At 38.7% G+C, this 17069-nt stretch overlaps 1 protein-coding gene across 1 annotated transcript in view; it reads left to right on the plus strand.

Annotated features, from left to right (window-relative positions):
• The first annotated feature begins 1337 nt into the window (after window positions 1-1337).
• spri (sprint) overlaps window positions 1338-17069 on the plus strand; it is a 34635-nt gene continuing 18903 nt past the window's right edge. The window contains 7 exon segments of the mRNA XM_068357448.1: window positions 1338-1522; window positions 3374-4211; window positions 9708-9812; window positions 9814-9849; window positions 11181-11371; window positions 12732-12823; window positions 13411-15843. Of these exon segments, the coding sequence (XP_068213549.1) occupies window positions 1353-1522; window positions 3374-4211; window positions 9708-9812; window positions 9814-9849; window positions 11181-11371; window positions 12732-12823; window positions 13411-15843 (3865 nt within the window). The 5' untranslated portion in view covers window positions 1338-1352.

A 17069-nucleotide genomic window follows, 5' to 3' on the forward strand; every position in this document is an offset into this window, starting at 1 on the left:
ACCCTCAAAACACTGACTTTTTCCTTGCAGTGTCCACTCTTTGCTCTGTCTTTTTGGACACTCCCCTTTTTTTAAATTGTCCCTCTAAGCACTGACCCTTCTTCCCTTGCAGTGTCCACTCTTTTCTCTGTTAGGACACATTTGAAACGAGTCTAAATGTTGAAAATGTCCCTTGTCTGGCCCTCTTTCCTTTGCAGTGTCCACTCTTTTCTCTGTTAGGACACATTTGAAACGAGTCTAAATTTTGAAATGTCTCTAAGCACTGACCCTTCTTCCCTTGCAGTGTCCACTCTTTTCTCAGTTAGGACACATTTGAAACGAGTCTAAATTTTAACAATGTCACTCGTCTGACACGCAGATATATATGGACCCAAGGGACACGAAGTCTTTATGGAGATTTGGTAATTAATTTTTTTTTTGTTTATATTGTTCCGCTTCTCTCTATCCGGTTGGATTTTTTGGCACCGGGCTTATCTCGCTGGACCCAATGGTTTATCAGTACGATGGGGCGTTTAACTTTTTTTTTATTTTTCTCTGCTACGTTTTATGGATATTTTCTGTTTAAGCGAGTTTGGTGTTCTTGATTACAAAGCAGTTTTTCAGATTTTATGATTGAGAGAGAGAGAGAGAGAGAGAGAGAGAGAGAGAGAGAGAGAGAGAGAGAGAGAGAGAGAGAGAGAGAGAGAGAGAGAGAGAGAGTCATATTTAGAGGTGTTTAACATTTTCTGATTTTATTGGAGAGAGAGAGAGAGAGGAGAGAGAGAGAGAGAGAGAGAGAGAGAGAGAGAGAGAGAGAGAGACTTATACATCTAGAGGTGTTTAACATTTTCTGATTTTATTAGAGAGAGAGAGAGAGAGAGAGAGAGAGAGAGAGAGAGAGAGAGAGAGAGACTTATACATCTAGAGGTGTTTAACATTTTCTGATTTTATTAGAGAGAGAGAGAGAGAGAGAGAGAGAGAGAGAGAGAGAGAGAGAGAGAGAGAGAAAATTATATTCTCTACATAATTTTTTTTATTTATAAACCTGTTAATAAAATTTGACTGAATAGAAAATAAATAGTTCTTCACAAAACTTCGTTCTTCATAATAAAGATTATTATTTTAACTGTGACTCCTTTATCAAACGTATTTAATTCTTACAGTGTTAATGAAATACACGATGAACAAGTTCATAGCCAAAGTTGATGCCAGAATTAATGAAATCTACTGACATTTAATTCTGTATCTTCTACGAAAGAAATTCAGAAAAAAAAAATACAGCCACATTCCACCATCGAAAAACAAGAATGAAAATCTAAAAATTATGTAACAACATCACCAACTTATAAAGTTTTCATCTATAAATAAACACCATGATGAGGTCAGGTCAGAAGTGCATTGAACTGACCCCTGTGAACCTTAACCATATGACCAAACGACGCCGTATCTTGACCATTTTCACAAAGGCCCTGGACAAAGTCCTCTCGAGGAACAGGTGCCATGGGTGTAACGAGATGGACTGCATTTGTTGGCGATACAGCAGGTGAAGAACTTGATTTGATTTTTCTTTTTCTTGGTTAGCAGACTGGGTTGAGAGTTGCACAGTGACGTCCAGCCTGTACTAGTCTCTACTGTACTTTGTAGGCTATCACACAACACCATCTAGTCTGTACTGTAGTTTGTAAGCTATCACACAACACCTAGTCCGTACTGTACAATGTAGGCTATCACACAACACCATCTAGTCTGTACTGTACTTTGTAGGCTATCACATAACACCATCTAATCTATTTTGTACTTTGTTGGCTATCACACAACTCCATCTAGTCTACACTGTACTTTGTAGGCTATCACACAACACCATCTAGTCTACACTGTACTTTGTAGGCTATCACACAACACCATCTAGTCCATACTGTACTTTGTAGGCTATCACATAACACCATCTAGTCTGTACTGTACTTTGTAAGCTATCACACAACACCATCTAGTCTGTACTGTACTTTGTAGGCTATCACACAACACCATCTAGTCTGTACTGTACTTTGAAGGCAGTTACACTACACCACGTAGTCTGTACTGTACAATGTAGGCTATCACACAACACCATCTAGTCTGTACTGTACTTTGTTGGCTATCACACAACACCATCTAGTCTGTACTGTACTTTGTAGGCTATCACACAACACCATCTAGTCTGTACTGTACTTTGAAGGCAAGTACACTACACCATCTAGTCTGTACTGTACTTTGTAAGCTACCACACAACACCATCTAGTCTGTACTGTACTTTGTAAGCTACCACACAACACCATCTAGTCTGTACTGTACTTTGTAGGCTATCACACAACACCATCTAGTCCGTACTGTTTTGCTCAGTCTATTGTACAATGACATCCACTATGTTCTGTACTGTGCAGTGTATCGGCCAACACCATCTAGTCAGTCCTGTGCTGTATTGTGCAGTCTGTCACAGCACCATCTAGTCTGTACTGTGTAATCTAGTGGATAGTTATTGAACCTGAAAATGGTTTAGCCCAGGATGGTGTTACCCGTGTTTGCGTATATTATTGAACTCCATGAACTGATTGGATGGGATTCTTATTTGATTATTTGGATTTTTTGCAGTAACAATCCCTTTCTAAAGCCACTTACATAAGGTACTGCAGATCAGGTTAGGTAGAGGGGTCCAAAAACAGTAAAGCCCCACAACTCCGGGTCAGGCACCTCTAGGTAAAGAAGGTTAAACCAGGCTGTATTATATATTCTGTTTTGATATATAATTAAGCTCTAAGTAGCTTAGTTATTGGAATGTGGGTGGCTAGAATCCTTTCACCCTGTTTAGCTAGGGCATAGATTAGGTTATGCTAAGGCCTGGGTTTTGAGAGACCATTCCTTCTCCCCTCTAAGTCTGAAGAAACTGCAAAAGGGTAATTTAGTTTGAGAGTCAATATACCTTATAAGAAGTAGTAATTGTTTACACGTTTCTTGGTAATATGATGGTAAATGTTTAAATCTGTAGATTTCCAGGATTGGTATAACATGAATTGAACTTGGTTGGACTCAGAGCTAACTGGTAAGACTTGTTAAGTGTAATTAATTTGATCTTTCAGGATATAAGATGATGAAGGTCTATTTTTTTGCCTTTTCAGTTTTGATACCTTGTAAAATGCTGTTTTTTTTCAGGTATCTTTGCTATACATGGTTGCTTTTGCCTGATATATAAGTGTTGCTCAACTGTAATCTACATTAATTTACAATAGTGTTTCATGAACTTAAAACATCACTTTAATCAACAGGATGAATTTAATGACACTTTATCCTAATTATGTAGTTGTTTAATCCTTTCGATATTCAATTATTCACATTTTCCCTTTTCTTTCCCCTTCCACAGAAGAGATGGTTTCGCTGACAAGCATATGGCAAGTTTGGGAGAGTCAGACGTCACAGTCCTTAGAGCAGGTTCTACAGCAGGTGACGACAGTGAGCCACCAGAGTACACAGCAGCAGGAACAGCAGATAGCCTCAGCGACGCAGGGCACCACCACGATATCCTCAGCGGCCGAAGGAGGCGGCGTCGACAGTACCTCGACTCCGACATCACCCGACCTTGTCCCCTTCCCATCCTCGACGACAACAAGAAGAAGTCCTGGTCTGTCTATTCCCTCATTGACATCAACGAGTACCTCTCCTCCCCCTCCCCCGACGCAGAGTCCCCCCCTACCCCCGGACCACAAGCAGCAGCAGTACCTGTGGTCGGATTACCCGAAGCTGTCTTCGTCGACGACGCCAAACAAGAAGAATTCCAGAGGGACGTCTGTGGCGGGGACCTCATTGTCCTTCGTGGTGGAATACGACGCCCCTGTGTTGAGGCCAACGACAACCTCCCCTACCACATCGGCGGCCACCAGGGTACGACCATGTTAATGACGCAGGACCTCGGTGGTGGGAGTAACGGTGTTGTTGGAGAGGGCATTATCATGCCCGCTGCTGCAACCACCCACACCACCAATTCGCACCCGCACCTTCACCAACACCACCACCACCACCATAATCTGAATGACACCACCCATTTTAACACCACCTCCTCCACTAATTCGTCGTGTACCTCCAACACCACCTCCTCCTCCTCCTCATCCATGACGACTGCCTCGCCTTCGGCGGGAGTCCTCTCGCCCTCCTTTCAGTTCGACTACGACGGTGGCGGGTCTGAGGTTGACGATAACTACCAGGTAGATTAATCCTTTCTACTAACATGTCTGGGTTTGGGATTTCGTTTGTCGGTGTCTTTGGAAATTCCTTCGGAGTAGAATTTTAAAAGTTATGTTTTAAGCTCAGAAATTCCCTTAAATTGCACACTAGATAATAATAACCTCAAATCTCAGAAAGTCCTCAACTTACAAACATAAAACCAACAATCATTCAACGTACGAACATTCAACTCACGAACATTCGACGTACGAACATTCGACGTACGAACATTCGACTCATGAACGTTCGACTCACGAACATTCATTCGACTCACGAACATTCATTCGACTCACGAACATTCATTCGACTCACGAACATTCATTCGACTCACCGAACATTCATTCGACTCACGAACATTCATTCGACTCACGAACATTCATTCGACTCACGAACATTCATTCGACTCTCGAACATTCATTCGACTCTCGAACATTCATTCGACTCACGAACATTCATTCGAGTCACGAACATTCGACTCACAGCTATTCAGAGATAAAAACACAATTTCAACTAAATCATAAATCTGAGATATATCAAAGGCTCGTAATAATTTTTTGTAATAAAACAATATTATATAATTTAATACAGTAAACAATATAACATTTGCAATATGAAACAGGATTATTTCTTGACTTTTACAGCTTAAAATCATAGGCATGCTAATTGGTGCAGCCTCTTCCAGCCCAAAATTTAACAAAATACTATATATATAAACAGTTTATGAGCTGAGGACTTTCTATAACTAATAATACCCTGAAATTGTCATGCTTTTAAACAACCATTTAAAACCCCCTAAAATCCACGTCACGATAATTTTAATTGCATGAAATTTAAAAATATAATTGAATGGACACACTCCAATCATATATATCATTATTTTGTTCTTGTTGTTTGGTAAGTGTTTAAGAAAGCAAATCAATATTTAAACTTTTTTTTTTAAAATTGTAGCTATTTTTAGACGTAGTCTAGATGTAGTTTAGTTAAATCGATCTCGTAGTTTGTTTAAAAATTTTGTAAATTATAGCTGAATGCCTTGGTATACTACAATTAAACCCACCTTTTTATCCGGGGTAGATAAGTCTTCAGTAGTTTTGTATGCGACCAATCTTACATATCCGATATTAAGGACTTTCGGGATGATCATGAAACTATATTTCAAAACTTTTTCACTGTTTTGATGTATAATTTTTATACATTTTCGATATCAATGTCTCCTTAAGAAAATAATAGTGAATGCCTCTTTACTTTCATTCATATGAAAACAAATGTAATGCCCTATGTTCAGCATCTTTTTGAGAAAGTTCAAAAATAATAAATTTTTTTTTCTCAATTCGAATTTAACCTCTTCGGTAGGAAAGATATTTCTAAGATTTTATATAATTTTCTAAGATTTTCTTGGCCATAAATACCTTTGATTAAACCATTTTATTAATTAATTCATCCATATATTAAATCATCCATATGATAATTAATTCATCCATCTGCATATATATTCATCCATCTAATAATTCGTCCATCTGTTGATTCATCCGTCTAATAATTAGATTGTCGATCTGTTGATTCATCCGTCTAATAATTAATTCATCCGTCTTTTGAGTCTTCCATCTATTAATTAAGCCATCTATTCATCCATTAACTCATCCCCCTATTCATCCATCTGTTGATTAACTCATCCCCCTATTCAGCCTTCTGTTATTTAGTTCATCCCCCTATTCATCCATCTGTTAATTCATCCCTCTATTCATCCATCAGTTAATTAATTCTTCTCTCTATTCATCCATCTGTTAATTAATTCATCCATCTATTAATGCATCTATCTAATGATTAATTCATCCATCTGTCAATCAATTCATCCATCTATAAACTATTTCATCCGTCTATTAATTCATTCTTCCGTCTGGTAATTCATCCATCTCATTTTGGCCATCCATCTATTAAGATAATCAATTAATTGAATCATCCATCTGTTAATTAATTCATCCATATATCAGTTTATTCATCCATCTGTCAATTCATCCTTTCCTCACCTCTTATGATTCAATTTGTCTCGATAATATTGTTGAGTTTTTGTTCAACTTTTTGAAAACTTGTAAAATTTTATGTTTTTCATTTGCCCTTTTTACTTAGTTATTATATTTTTTTTTTTTTAATTATTGTCTAATAATTAATAAGGTTTTTTATAATTATTTTATGTCAGTTATTTTATGACGTTATATTTCTATTTTTTTGTCTATATTTTGCATTTATTATTATTATTATCATCATTATTATTATTATTATTATTATCATTATTATTATAATAATTATTACTATTATCACTAGCTAAGCTACAACCCTAGTTGAAAAGCAAGATGCTATAAGCCCAAGGGCTCCAACAGGGAAAAATAGCCCGATGAGGAAAGGAAATAAGGAAATAAATTATTTTTGAAGTTAATGTCTTGCTTTATATACAAATTCACAAATATTCTCTCTCTCTCTCTCTCTCTCTCTCTCTCTCTCTCTCTCCTCTCTCTTGGCAAGGGGTCACCCACCCCTTGTCTCACCAGCTAAGGTCAAACAGATGGTGTGTTTGTCCAGGAGAGACCTTGGTGACTTGGAGACTGCCTTGCTTGTGTGTCATACCTACCCAAAATTCAGCTCGGAGAGAGAGAGAGAGAGAGGAGAGAGAGGAGAGAGAGAGAGAGAGAGAGTTATTTGTTAATTTGGGATTCCTATTAACACAATTACATACATTTCTTTAAAGCAAAAATTGACGTTTATGTTGAGAGAGAGAGAGAGAGAGAGAGAGAGAGAGAGAGAGATTATTTGTTAATTTGGATTCCTATTAACACAATAACATACATTTTTTAAAAGTAAAATTGACGTTTATGTTGAGAGAGAGAGAGAGAGAGAGAGAGAGGAGAGAGAGAGAGAGAGAGAGCTTTGTCTTGGAAAGGCACAGGTCCTTATTTGATCCAAGGGTGACTCACTCCCTTGAGAGGGAGGTAGGGGAGGGAGGGAGGGAGGGAGAACCTGGTGTTTTATCTGTCGTTGGATTAAAGAACTTATTTTTTTCTTTGTTGACATAAACACATCTGTATCTTGTCCCTTCGATTAAAGAATATATTAGATGTAAATAATAACTTGTTTTTAGATAATCTTTCTAAATATTAAGATTCACTTCATCTCTGACGGTTAAAATGATCTAATATTTACTTAAGAAATAGTTGCAGGCTATCAAAAGCACATAAGGTGTTGAGGTAAACAAGACGAAGGTACCGTAAGCCAGGCTATTGTTTTTCCCTTGTTTACACATTGTTTACTGTTTTCTCTTTATACTCCTGTGCTGTTTATGAGTTATTGCCTCTCTACTTGTCAGACGGAGAGTCAATTATTTCTTTTTTATCTTTAAGGAAAAGAAACTGTATATATACCGTTTCTTGATCGAGTTTATTAAAAGGAACTTAAGATTCTTTTCCGTTTCTTGATCGAGTTTATTAAAAGAAAACCTAAGATTCTTTTCCGTTTCTTGATCGAGTTTATTAGAAGAAACTTAAGATTCTTTTCCGTTTCTTGATCGAGTTTATTAAAAGGAACTTAAGATTCTTTTCCGTTTCTTGATCGAGTTTATTAAAAGAAACTTAAGATCCTTTTCCGTTTCTGATCGAGTTTATTAAAAGAAACTTAAGATTCTTTTCCGTTTCTTGATCGAATTTATTAAAAGAAACTTATGATTCTTATCCGTTTCTTGATCGAGTTTATTAAAAGAAACTTAAGATTCTTTTCCGTTTCTTGATCGAGTTTATTACAAAGAAACTTAAGATTCTTATCAGTTTCTTGATCGAGTTTATTAAAAGAAACTTAAGATTCTTTTCCGTTTCTTGATCGAGTTTATTAAAAGAAACTTAAGATTCTTTTCCGTTTCTTGATCGAGTTTATTAAAGAAACTTAAGATTCTTATCCCTTTCTTGATCGAGATTTTATCTATTCTCGGTAGATTAATTAATATCCTTATAATAAACTTTCAGGATATAATTTCATCTTGTAAATATACACATATTTGTAACTTTTCTTAATTTGTCTCGTGTTAATTCTTAGTAGATTAATGAATATTCTTATAATAAACTTTCAGGATATATTTTCATCTTTGTAAATATACACATATTGTAACCTTTCTTAATTAATCTCGTGCTAATTCTCAGTAAATTAATTAATATTCTTATGATAAAGTTTCAAGATATATTTTCATCTTCGTAAATATACATAAATTTGTGATTTTAGATACTTTGATCTCGTGTTAAATATTAAGTAAACCTCGGTACAAACAACTCTTGTAATGATAAACCTACTACAGTATTTACTTTAATTACTTTACTTACTTTATCTACTTAAAGGGCTGCTTTTCTGGTCCTATCTGGTCCTATACACTACAGGACCTACAAGATCAATTTTTCCTTTAAATATTTAGGTATTGATACACCTGTAGCAGGGACCAGTAAATTCAGTATGCAAGATGTGTTTTTGCAGATACGAATCGGGTTATTAAAATGCATGATGTCTACCTTCTTGTGGGCACAGTCATGCAAATGTGATTTTGTCGTTGGAATTCTTTGACTCGTCTATGTGTTGTTGTCATACTTTCACCCAGAGAGAGAGAGAGAGAGAGAGAGAGAGAGAGAGAGCCAGCCTTACCTTATTCTATGTTTGGGTTCCCCCAGGTCCCTCAGTGTGAGGCACGTCGTATATCCACCAGAGAGAGAGAGAGAGAGAGAGAGAGAGAGAGAGAGAGAGAGACTTACTTTCCTTATTCTATGTTTGGGTTGCCCCAGGTCCCTCAGTGTGAGGCACCTCGTATATCCACCAGAGAGAGAGAGAGAGAGAGAGAGAGAGAGAGAGAGAGACTGACTCACCTTACCTTATTCTATGTTTGGGTTCCCCCAGGTCCCTCAGTGTGAGGCACCTCGTATATCAACCAGAGAGAGAGAGAGAGAGAGAGAGAGAGAGAGAGAGAGACTTACCTTACCTTATTCTATGTTTGGGTTCCCCCAGGTCCCTCAGTGTGAGGCACCTCGTATATCAACCAGAGAGAGAGAGAGAGAGAGAGAGAGAGAGAGAGAGAGAGAGAGAGTTTGTTAACTTAGTAGTCAACATCTGAATGTTTACTGTGTATTTTAAAAGTATTTTAATGAAACCTTCACAAAACCAAGATTACTCTTTTTATTAAATCCTATCTTCACAAAACCGGACATTTTTTTAAAATCACAGGGTAGAACCACTCAGTAATTATGCACCTTATATGTCCCTTAATTAGCAAACTTAAGGCTAGTTTTCTTGCTAATTTCCTTGTCGGATCTCTTGGCCTTATAGTATCCTGTTTTCTAGGGTTAGGCCTATAAGTTTGTTAATAATAATAATAATAATAATAATGCAAGCCCTCTCAATCAGTATTAATCTCTCGTGAATATTTGATCTCATTTAACAACTTCACTTTGCAACAGAGCGGCAGCATTGACGGATCAGAATGCGAGCCCTGTACCATCGTCTTGGAGGAGAGGTTGATGAAAACGAACCCCATATGGTTCCTTCCGGATCTACAGAGGTCAGGGGGCTGTCCACCTCCTGCAGGGCAAGGACGAAGGGGTGAGTGAGGTGGAATAGGAGTTTTTGTTCTTGAGGGGAATTCAATCTTGCGTTTGTGTTTTTCATGTAGGAGCAAATTGGTAATTCAATCTAATGTGTAGCTGTTTTGCTTGTAGAAACAAGTCTGATTATGTTCTCTTCTTATATATGAATTAACTTAGGCTATACATAGCTCATGCTTGAGTACACAAACTATTATATTTGATCCCATGAATTTGGGCTGGTGTTGGTGCCTGGAATGCCATTCAGCTCTGGGCAAAAAAAGTTGAAAGTTTGACCAAAAAGTCACAAGAAAGGAAGTGGGAATTTTGTTAAAATAGAAAGTTAAAAAGTGGGTGCAGCTATGGGAGCTTGACAGGACACTACAAAAGAATTCCGAGTAATGGCTACAGTGCGTCACTCAAGGTGTACAGACGGCACTACCCCGCCTGCAGGAACACACAGCCTCTAATAATGAAGGGTATACATATAAGGTTAGAGGATATGTAACGGCTCCTCACTTATCCTTCCCCTTAGTTGATTAGACTGGGTAAAGTCTACTGGGGGTGCAGATATCTATGGTTATCTTAGGATACGTCCCTGAATATACACGATATCTACGGATAGTCGTTCCTGGCGTTGGAGCCCCGTGATATCTGACGGTAATTCTCTTGTAATATCAATCACAGAAATATTATACAGTAGGAAGCAGTCGAAGGGAACTTCCATCAGGACGACATGGCTATCTCACCCAAAAATAGATTTGTCCTACGTCAAAATCCCTTTATTTTCCCTCTCACGCATCTGGGGTCACTGAATGACCTTCCAGCCCCCAGCACTGGGCCATATAGTCCATATTCTGTCACTTGTAACACCACCACCTTAAAGTATGAGAGTTATGCTATTGTGGTATAAAGTTATAAGTATAATACAGTACTGATCTTCCCTAGTTCCTCAAGAATGTAGACTGAATAATAATTAGTATTAATCAAAGGCTTTTTATATTGATAGAAGAAATCTTCAGTGTTGGTGAAATGGTCATCTATATATGATTATATTTATGTGATGTTTGTAAATGTATCCATTAATTTTAACACCTTGATTTTTACTGAGTAAAATAATTCAAATTTTTTGTATTTACATATTTTGAAGAGTGAAACATTTTGATTGTGGAAAATAGATTAATATATTGACATTATTTATATATTGTTTTTCTTTACTGAAAAGTGAAATTAAAAATATAAAGAAATCTTTGTCATTGACCATTAGGTATCTTTAAATTTTTATGTTTAAACAAACATCTGCCAAAATCAATTTGTTGAAAATAGTTATTGATTTTCCAATGTTTTCAGAACTTCATCGTACGTCAGAGCAGCAAGCCAGACACGCTAGCCCTGAGCGTACGCCTTCCTCAAGACAAAGGTCCTTACATCCAGCATTATCTCATCGAGATCCACTGCAATGGCTCGTCTTACTCGCTGGAAGCCTCGGAAAATCGCTTCGAAAGTCCCCCTGCTCTCATCTCTTACTACTCTCAGTGTTGGTACGGTTCCCTACTTTACTCTGTTTGTTGTTATAAATTAGCCTGGGAAGGTCTACGAACAGGATTTCTTGTCTCTTGTTGGGCTTACTGGAAAGATGTTTTCCCTACATTGCTCTGTTTATTGCTATAAATTAGTTTGGAAAGGTCTACGAACCCAATTCCTTGTCCGTCGTTGGGCTCATTGGAAAGATTTTTTCCCTAAATTGCTCTGTTAATTGCTATAAATTAGTTTGGAAAGGTCTACGAACCCAATTCCTTATCTCGTTGGGTTCGTCTGCAAGGTTTGTTCTCTATATTCCTCTGTTTGTTGTTATAAATTAGTTTGGAAAGGTCTACAAACCCGATTCCTTGTCTCTTGTTGGGTTCATTTGCAAGATTTGTTCCCTACATTGCTCTGTTTATTCCTATAAATTAGTTTGGAAAGGTCTGCGAACCCAATTCCTTGTCCCTCGTGGGCTCATTGAAAAGATTTTTCCCCTACATTGCTCTGTCTATTGCTATAAATTAGTTTGGAAAGGTCTACGAACCCAATTCCTTGTCTCTTGTTGGGTTCGTCTGCAAGATTTGTTCCCTACATTGCTCTGTTTGTTATGAATCAGTTATGAAAAATTTACGAATCTGTTTCCTTGTCTCTCATTGGGCTTATCAAAAAGATTTGTATTTGGTCTAAAATACCGCTGTTGCACAAAGGAATTGACAGTTGAGTGAGAATTACAAATAAGAAAGCTTAAAAGTTAATTTTCTTAAGGGAATGAGAGACTGAAAGGAACAGATAAGTTAAAAGCAATAACCAATGCAGCTGCAGCGGGGCCCAAAGGCCCTATGTAAAGAATCTTTACTACCATCTATAGTCTGCCCCCTTAGAAGCTCTATAAGCCCCCCTTAGAAGCTCTATAAGCCCCCCTTAAAAGCTCTATAAGCCCCCCTTAAAAGCTCTATAAGCCCCCCTTAAAAGCTCTATAAGCCCCCCTTAGAAGCTCTATAAGTCCCCCTTAGAAGCTCTATAAGCCCCCCTTAGAAGCTCTATAAGCCTCCCTTAGAAGCTCTGTAAGTTATATGCCCCTGTGGGCCTTTCTGATGCTTGACTAGGTTTCCTTACTTGTAGTGAAGCTCGTCTGGAATGTAATACAATGAAAGGCTTTATTTTTTTTAGAATGTATTAATCATTTTAATACTATATTCTAAATGTAAAAACAAGTTTACTTCAAAAGTGAATGCAGGGACACCTCTCCCAATACAACAGATTTCAGTAATATAATTCATAATACAAAAAATGGTTCCTATGTTTATTGTTTATGTGATCTGACAACTTTTGCCAGTCCGTTGGATGCACTATTAATCCTTCCATTCCGTTTTGCAGTGATGAGTTGCCGGTTCAACTCAGACTACCGAGAGCCATACAGGACGCAAAGTCGAGGCATGAGTTGGCCTCTCTGGCCTTGTTAGGCCAAGGTAAGTACAGTATGATGCTGTATTTCATTTGCTAAGTTTATCAGTAAAGATGTAATATATCTTATGAGTCGTCAGTACATAGTTCAGGTTTCTAGAGGTATTTCTATCGACGTAAATAAGAAGGATTTTAATTTAAATTATTGCTGAAAACATTATATTTTAATTTTTCAGTCGGGATATTTCATGAAATATGAGGGTAGGATATGTTAGGTTTTAGAGGAAAGGGCTTGATATTCTTTCAGTGATTTTACCACCCTTGGCATTTACTTGACTGAGTTAAAACTAGTTTTTAAATATGAAAGAATTAATGCAGTTTTCAAAAGTCAGGGTGCTTAATTATCTATTGGTAAGTGCATGATTCTGTTGTACAAAGTTGTCTTGCCACAAATTTGATTAACTTTTACTGGGAACACACTCAGTCATGTGCCTTAATCTGGTATGGTAAATGATCTGACTATTATTTATTGTTAATAAAATGATAGAAACTGGTACCTTTTTCCTTAGTCGACATAGGAAATGATTTGAGTGTTAAATGTATTAACAGTAAAGTATTTTAATGGGTGCTGAAACAGAGTCCTCCTTTTCAGAATTTTGGGGAACTCCAATGGCCAGTCCAACAGCCAGCACTCCAACGGCTGATGGCCCTCCAAGTGGTGCCCCAACCCCGTCCCCTCGGCCAAATGACCTCTCCTTCAGTAGCTTTGGCAAAGGTGGCGTCACCAGGGGCATATCGTCGACAAGTTTGCTATCCCCGGTAACTCCAGTCGGATTGGGAGCCTGCGGAGCGTCGATGAGTGGCTCTATTGGAGGCTCCACGTCGTCGTTGGCTCCCACGCGGCCGGCTCCTCCAGTACCCTCTCCAGGTGACAGGTCTTCCCTCATTTTGAATCTAGCTCCACTGGAAGAGTTCTTGAAGGAACAGCCCCTCTCTTTCTCCTCCTTCCGTTCCCAGCCGTCGACGCCCGTCACCCCGTTGAAACCGGGCACCCCAGGGACGAAGCCAGCTCCGCCGCCCCGTTCTAGTCCTCCTGGGTCTCAGAGGTGTATGAATAGGCTTACTCCTCCTGCTAGACTCAGTCCGCCTGTCATGGGCGACTTGGCCACGCCGACGAGCGAAAGCGGAGGAGATTTGACTCCCCGTTCGAGTCACGCCCCTCTCCCTCCTCCACGTTGGGCTAGGCCGTGCCTGACGTCGTCGTCAACTTCCAACATCACCGTGACTACCACTCTGACCCTAAACGTGAACCAGGTGAAGGCATTACCTCTACACCTGGACGATTCGCAGGGTGTTAGTGTACACGTGGCGAGCCTGGAAATTTCGCCTGCCAGCTCCAACGGTTCTCAGCCATACATCACGAGCGCAACCACCACGACTCCCAACGGAAACCAAACTGGCACGTTAAATGGCTGTAGAGATGCCTTGCATTTGCAGATTAGACAGCAGATTACCTCTCCCCAAAGTACGCCGTGTACTCCCTGTGCCCCGGGGACTCCTCTGGGGGAGGAATCAGGCATGGCAAGGGGAAGGTTACGAAACGGGAAGAGAGAAAGACGCCGGCTGTCTAACCATTACCACGAAGCCAATATTATTGAAAACAACACTCCATATTGCCGCTCCTCTCTCGCCGATAAAATCAGCGATTACGAGGATTTGTGGTCGAGCCCTCCTCGGGAGCTGATGCCCACCCCCACGTCATCACATCCCAAAATGTCAACGTTTAAGCCCAGGAGTGAAATATCGAAATCCATGGGAGACTTAAGTGAAATTGCAGGGAAATCTGTCAGTTTTACATACGATGCAGAAAGGAAAAAAGATGAAGGTTTGTATGATAATGAAAAGGCTAATAATGGCAATAGTTCAGATTCAATCAATTCGTATCACAAGACATCTAGTCCTTTCTACATGGAACCTGCTGATGCACTGAAAGACCAACCTCCGCAGGCCAGAATAAACAAGGCGTCTAATAAATTGTCGAGGAAGATCACAAACCGTTACTCCGATTCGAACATACAGTGGAAAGCCAGGAAAAGTCGCAATTCTCTGGGCAAGATAGATTCGAATGAGGATCTGCAGTTGTCGTCGAGTGTGGAAAATTTGATGAATGGTAAAGCCCTCAACTCGTGCAATAAGAACATTGAAATAGAGAGAAATAAGAATTTAGAAAACGAAAAGAATGAAATCAACGCTAGTCATTTGATCAGTAGTCAGGCGAGGGAAGATGTTCGACGACATTCGAGGTTGGAATGCCGAGGAAAGCCCATAGCCCCTCCTAAAATCAACAACGAAAACTCTAGTACGAATGGAGAAGTCCCGTGGAGAGTAGATTCTTCGTGGAAGTATCTCGGCGTCGGTTCGGACGACGAGGAAGGAACGGGCATCGAAGGAAGATTCCCAGTCGGCGACGGAGGGGGCGAGTCCGACAGCGTAATAATCCCCGGGGACCGCACCGTGCAGGACCTGATATCGGAGAAGCTCCCAAACTTGTCCCTAATGGACGACCACCAGTCGATAGCGCCGAGTTGCACAACTCGCATCAGCGAGTACGACAACGTAGCCAGACAGAATCAGTGCCGCGAAGACGACTTCCTCTTGAACCAGAGATTCCACATCCAGCAGTCATCGTCGCAACAGCAGAGATCTTCGCGCAGCATTCCCCTGGAAGAGCGTCTTCACCCGCCTCTCCCCACGCATTACTTCCAGTCTACGGTTAGCGAGTCAGGTACAGAGTTCTCGGAACCGTGGGATTCCAGGAAATGGGAGTCCATGATGCACTTTGATGACGACTCTTCTTCGGTCGATCAGTATGCACGGAGTTCCCTCTACACTCCCGCCTTAAACTTGCCTCTTCTCGAGGACTCTGACATAGGGGGTGCAGGAATAACAGACACAGATTCAATAGGACCTGTCATTCTAGAATCAGCTCTCGTGAGTGATGACGATACGACTTCTGTGTCTGGGGCGCCAACCATTTCGCTTACTAACACTAAAAATATGGACACACACCTCCGGTCAAGAATTAGTGAGTACAGGATTGTACATTTCAATTTTAAACCTTAGAAATATCTTAGAACTCAAAATTTGTTTTTATGCAAGACACGTAAATATTCATTTATCTAAAATTAAATTTCAATCAAACCTTGAAATAGAAGTACATTTTATGACACTTAAAATCAGATCTTATGATTTTTCACTTAAAAATCTTATTTTGCTTTCTGCTTTAAATTTTGCATGCAATAATATAATCTGTATTTTTCTTTATTCACTTAAAATGTTTTTAGTAAGCTAATCTATAAAATTCAACTTCTTTGTATGAATAATGTAATGATACTAAAAAGCATAACCCTTTTCTAAAAAATTAGTTTCATCGTCACATCTCAAAGTAATTTCTTTTGTCTTAATTTTCTCTAAAAAGATATCCTTTCATAAGTAAATACTTATCCATAATTAGCTCTACTGTATATCATGAAATGAAGTTTCAGTAATTGAAAAACGTATAAATTGAAAAATAGTACAGTAATTGTATTTTCAAGTTTTTCTTTATATTGAAGCTTGACACTTAATAACAGATATAAAATTCCTTAAGTTGAGTACATCTTAGATGTTTTAACCCTTTTACCCCCAAAGGACGTACTGGTACGTTTCACAAAACCCATCCCTTTACCCCCATGGACGTACCGGTACGTCCTTGCAAAAAAATGCTATAAAAATTCCTTTTTTTTCATATTTTTGATAATTTTTTGAAAAAATTCAGGTATTTTCCAAGAGAATGAGACCAACCTGACCTCTCTATGAAACAAAATTAAGGCTGTTAGAGCAATTTAAAAAAAATATACTGCAAAATGTGCTGGGAAAAAAATAGCCCCTTGGGGGTTAAGGGTTGGAAATTTCCAAAGAGCCTGGTGGTAAAAGGGTTAATATTCAACTACTTGTACTGTACTACTGTATATAGAAAGTCCTCAGGTTACAAACTTAATAGGTTCCAAGAAACTGTTTGTAAGTAAAATTTTATTAAATTTTGACCTAGGGTAGACTTTGCCGAAATCTTACTGCCAGAAATTATGACCGTAGAATTGTTCTATTACTGAATTTCATCAAGAGCTTTTGATACAATACTGTATATGAGATTTATTTCAGTTTGATTTGTGTTTGTATCTGAATATTCGTAAGTTGAGGATCTTTAAATGCATTAGACTCGAAGCTGTACAATGTTAACCCTTTTACCCCCAGGCTCTTTGGAAATTTCCA

This window comes from Palaemon carinicauda, chromosome 34 (assembly GCF_036898095.1).
Source record: "Palaemon carinicauda isolate YSFRI2023 chromosome 34, ASM3689809v2, whole genome shotgun sequence".
In the NCBI taxonomy this organism is placed as follows: domain Eukaryota; kingdom Metazoa; phylum Arthropoda; class Malacostraca; order Decapoda; family Palaemonidae; genus Palaemon; species Palaemon carinicauda.